The 5,612-nt window shown below is 34.1% G+C and overlaps 1 protein-coding gene across 1 annotated transcript; it reads left to right on the forward strand.

The window, feature by feature from the left end:
• Positions 1 to 215: 215 nt before the first annotated feature.
• Positions 216 to 2,674, forward strand: LOC114412494 (U-box domain-containing protein 30-like). Its single transcript, XM_028376418.1, has one exon. It carries the CDS (start codon positions 860 to 862, stop codon positions 2,192 to 2,194), a length of 1,335 nt encoding a protein of 444 aa, XP_028232219.1. The 5' UTR covers positions 216 to 859; the 3' UTR covers positions 2,195 to 2,674.
• The last annotated feature ends 2,938 nt before the right edge of the window (positions 2,675 to 5,612 follow it).

The raw sequence follows: 5,612 nt of genomic DNA on the forward strand, positions 1-5,612 counted from the left end.
AATCTCATTAAGAAATAGGTTCCTAAAAAGTTGATTTCTTAACGTTGAAAAAAAAAGCACACTGTGAAATTAGTTTGGGGGGAAGCCATTTGATACCTAGCACAATAGAATGTATCATTTGTGTAGATTATTCGTGAGTTATATTATTTGAATAATTTTTAATTTCTTTTGGGATAAAAAAACTCAACTAAATTAATCTGCTCACTATTTCGTGAGGGGTGATTACAATTTACAAAAATCTGTCAAAAAAGAAAAGAAAAGAGAAGAGGTGTTCAGTGGCAGTCTGGCTGTGTGTAGGAAGAGCCTTTCCTTTCCCTTTGGCAGTGCCAGTGTTGTCTTTTCTTCTTCCCACTCTTTCTTTCCCATGCCGGTACGGTCCCTCTTGATTTATCTATCACTCCCAACCCCTTCTTTCCATTTTTCCCTTCAATTATTTACCCCAATGCCTCTTTCAACAGCTTGTCAGAATCTTCTTCTGCCATTGATTTACTTCTTCTGGTTACTAGGCCACTGTTCTTCACTGTTTGCTCTTTGATTGGTCTACATTCTTCACTGTTAAGGCCCCCCCTTTCAAGCTTAATTATATAGTTATGATGTTGAAATATGATGGTAATGATTCTTTTGACCATTAAAAGAGATAAGATAAAGCAGAGAGAGAAAAAGAAAAAAAAATTACAATAAAGCAAGTTTGTTGCTTGGAAACTGTTCATGCCTCGGGAGTTTTATTATTCTTCTTTTACCCGCTTCACGTGTGTAATGCTGTTGTCCATTGAAGGGTGTTTCAGTTTCTCATTGCAGTGATTTTGGTTTTCTGGTTTCTCTCCAAAGCTGGTTCCTTTTTCCCAAAGGGGTTTTGAAAATGCCAATGTTTGAGCCTCATTGTAAGAGGGGTGGGGTGGAGGGCCAGATTCTAGATCTGGACACGGCGGTGAAAGATGGGGTTTTGGGTGGTGGTGTGGATACTGGGGTTGTGGGAACTGGGGTTGGTGAAAAATTGGATCTTGGGAAAATGATTGAAGAGTTGGACCTGTGTGAAGTTCCCTCTGTGTTCATTTGCCCAATTTCCCTTGAGCCAATGCAGGACCCTGTGACCCTTTGCACTGGCCAGACCTATGAGAGGTGCAACATTCTCAAATGGTTCAGTTTGGGGCACTTCACTTGCCCCACCACAATGCAAGAGCTTTGGGACGGTTCCCTCACTCCAAACACTACCCTCCACCGTTTGATATCCACTTGGTTTTCTCAGAAGTACCTTGTGATGAAGAAGAGATCAGAAGACGTGCAGGGGAGGGTGTTGGAGATCGTTGAAACTCTCAAGAAAGTTAAGGGTCAAGCTCGTGTTTCAGCCCTCAAGGAGCTCCATCAAGTGGTGGCTGCTCACGCTACTGCCCGAAAGGCGTTGGTTGACGGTGGCGGAGTCTCTGTGGTGTCGTCGTTGCTCAGTCCTTTCACCTCGCACACCGTTGGGGCCGAGGTCATTGGTGTTCTTGTGAGTTTGAGCCTTGATTGTGAGTCCAAGAGGAGTCTAGTACAGCCTGCAAAGGTTTCACTGATGGTGGACATTTTGAATGAGGGTTCAATTGAGACGAAGATCAATTGCACGTGGCTGATTGAGACACTGATTGAAGAGAAGGATTTTCAGATGGTGATTTTCAGGAGCCATAGCCTTTTGGTTGGATTGATGAGGCTTGTGAAGGACAAGAGGCACACAAATGGAATCTGCTCTGGACTGAGGCTCCTCAGAACACTGTGCTTGCATTCAGAAGTTAAGAGTCTGCTAGTGAGCATTGGGGCTGTTTCTCAATTGGTTCAATTGTTGCCTGGTTTGGAGCATGAATGTTTGGAATTGGCTCTTTCAATTTTGGATGCATTGGCATCAGTCCCTGAAGGCATATTAGCTTTGAAGGATTGTTCTAATACCATACCTGTTATGGTGAAACTGTTGATGAGGGTCTCAGAGAACTGCACTCAATATGCATTGTCGATACTATGGTCTGTGTGCAATGTTGCACCTGATGAGTGCTCTTTGATTGCTGTGGAAGCAGGACTTGCTGCAAAGCTCCTCCTTGTGATTCAAAGCGGTTGCAATCCTATATTGAAACAACAATCCACCGAGCTTTTGAAGTTGTGTAGTTTGAATTATTCAGATACAATCTTCATTTCCAAGTGCAAGCTTACTAGAACAATCCAATGATCCTGGATTTTAACCTGGTTGTATTGTATCTACAATCAACAATTTGTAAATTTGTAGGCAAGAGAAGCAAAAGACCAGCTACTTCCCACACTACTGAGCTAATAAAAAGCCCCAAGAGTTGGCATGGGAATGCAAATCACTCATGTATATATACCTTTTTTCGTGTTTTGATTCCAACAATTGATATTTGAGTGAAGGACTTGACACAACTCATGTATAGATGAAAGAAATCTGCTATTCTTGGATAAAGATACCTAGGAGAGGGATAGCAATTAATGTGGAGCTTGTAATTTCAGTTATCATTGTTAAGTTGTTTTGCTCCATGGCTTCATTGTATTGTATCTTCTTCCCTTTGGGGGTTTTAGAGGCCTCCAATTTTCCCTTGAGAACACGGGGATTGACATCAAACATGCAGATGTAGAGCCCCTATGGCTTTAAATTTTCATTAAATCTGTACAATGGAAATAACCATTCTTAGTATACACTGCACCTGCAAATTCTTCAAGCGATTATATTGATATTATTAATTCTTTGATCTCAATTATTCTCTGTCATTTCCAAGAGAAGAAACTGCATCCTTGTTCATGTATTAAGTTGTGTTCTGCAGCTAGTGAAATGACATGAGAAGGGGAGCAAACAGTGAAAGGCTTGGACCGCAGAGAGATAGCATTCATCACATGTCCTTAAGTTTACCCCATTTATTGGATGACTTGACGTTTGAGTGTAGACATACGGATGCATGTATGCCAACTTTCATACTTTTTGTGCCACAATTTGAGGACAAAAGCCCAATGTAAAATTACTTCTCACTTAATCACCGGATGATGGGAAATAAAGAAAGGATAGGATATACCTCTCACTGAGTAGGAACGTTGAAGAGCTGGTTCTCCTTAAGGTGTGTTTGGTTGATATGAATGAATAGGAATGAAAGTATATGAGGAATGAAAAAAGATTGAGATTGTTTGATATAGACAAAAGAGATTCCAAAACAAAAATTGAATTTAAGTGATTAGATAGATAATAAAAAAATGATTAAAATTAAATATTTATAAAATTTCAATTTTTCTCCAACTTTAAAAAAAATTGCTGGTTTTTAATTGCTGGTAGAACAATAATACAAGCTTGTAATAATATCCTGAGCATAAAAATTCCAATTCTAACAGCTGGCACAATTGTTTTCTTTTTGTGCAAATAGGTTTTAATTTTACTATCGAGAACGGGTTAGATGTGAGTAAAAAAAAAGTGCTTTTGATATCATATTTAGGAAACAAAAATCGTTTTTTAATTAAAAAATAAAGTTTATCTGTGTAGAATTTGTAGGATCTTTCTTTTGCCATTTTTTACAAAACAAAAAATAGTTTTTTTATCCCAAAATTACAAAATAAAAAATTACACAAATAATACAAGTGTAAAAATATTTGCCAAAGTGAAAAATTGGTCCCCTCAAACTGATGTCTCAAAGTGTATGAAATTCTTTTTTTTTGCTTTCAATGTTGGGAAATCGATTTTCCATGCACCGATTTCTCAACATGTCTTTTTTTTTATTTTATTTCATTTTTATAATTCTATATTTTTTGTTTATTCATTTTTTATTTTTTTATAGAGTGGTTTTTATTTTTTTTTCATTTTCATTTTTTTAAAAATATTTTAATATTTATAAAAAAATAATTTGTTGATAATAAAATTTGTATTTAGCCCACAACTTTACGAAAAAAAAAAGATTAAGTTAACATGAAATGAAAAAAAAATTACAAATAATACAACTTTTTATTAAAATTACTGTTGTTTTGAATAAAAATTAAAAATACAAACAATCCAACATAAGATTAAAATTAACATTGTTAGAGCTTGTGTTTCTAAAACATAGAAAAAAAATATTTTTAAAAACAAAATAAATAAATATACAATTAAAAAACACAAAATAGAAAAACAAAAAAAATGCACATTGCAAAATCGGTTTGTGGAAAACCAATTTTCCAATGTTGGGAAGAAAAAAATAAAAGTGGGATGGTGAGAAATCGATTTGAAAAGGATCAATTTCTATCTATGAACAGTGATTTTATCACTTTGGTAAATATTTTTGAACTCGTATTAATTATACAATTTTTTTATTTTTATTTTTGGAGTAAAAAACTCACAAAAAAAAAATAGTTATCATCTCCACTCCAATCCAACATGTGCGGCCTTTCCTAAAGTGAGGTGGGATGGGCATGGCTACGGCCTACGGAGGAGCACGAGGGCGGCCAATTTTGAGAACTCCTCCCTAATGTACGGGGAGTGATGGTAGTATGTGACTTTCGTCTCATTTAATCTCATTTTGACATGAAAGTAATACACCATCAAACTCACTTTTATTTCAAAACTTTCATTTCTCTTTCACACACCAAACATCATTACCCTACTATTTTTATTCCTCTTCAGTTGCAATCACTTTCACCTCTCTTTTATAGTTATACAAATTTTAATTTTTAGTATATATGATTAAAAATTATTCATTTTTTTAGTCACTATGAGTTTAAAGGTAGGCAATAAAAGAGATTAAAAATTTGTTAACTAAAATAAAAACAAAATATTATAGTGAAATACTTTATAGTATTAGTGATTTGCTTGGAAATACAATTAGCCCAAAATTAAATGTATATAGAAAGTAAAAGTGAATTGATAAACAACAATAGTTTTGATTAATCTAAATTACTGTTTTGGAAGAATTAAAATGAGAAGAACGTAATTTTTCATTGTTTAGAAACACTTAAGTAAATGAGAATTATATTTTTTTTATATTAACATTATGGGATGTTTGACAAGAGAAATTTTTTGTCATGTTCGGAAATTATGATCCTTGATAATCATGAATTTTGATAATCATGATTCCTCGTAATGAATAATATTTGTTCGGTTGATTATAAATGTTTTAGAAATATTCAGATAAATTTCTTGGAAATCAAAGAATTATATAATATTTTTATTAGTTACTTTAATTATTTATCATAATAAATAATCAAATAAAATATTATGATATTTTTACTGTAGTAAAAGAAAATTTTAACTAGAAAAAAGTAATATTTTCACCTCATGGAAAAACTTTTGTAGGGTGTCAAGTTAAAAAATTTTTATCATCACCATCATGATTATCATCACCATGACCGCCATCACTATTATAACTGTAGTTGTCACCATCGATAGTGGTAGTGACAACAATAATGATGATTGTGGCAACAGTGATGTGTAGTGGTCATGGAGGTACTAACAACAATAGTCATGGTGGTGGTCACGAGAGAAGCCAAGGATATTATAAAAGGGGGATCGATATAAAAAATTCACGACTTAGATATAAATATTTTAAATTTTACATGTATGACATTTAATATATAACTAATATTTTTGAGTAAAAAATGTAATTGTGTTGAGCATAAAAGAG

This window comes from Glycine soja, chromosome 5 (genome assembly GCF_004193775.1).
Source record: "Glycine soja cultivar W05 chromosome 5, ASM419377v2, whole genome shotgun sequence".
Lineage (NCBI taxonomy): Eukaryota > Viridiplantae > Streptophyta > Magnoliopsida > Fabales > Fabaceae > Glycine > Glycine soja.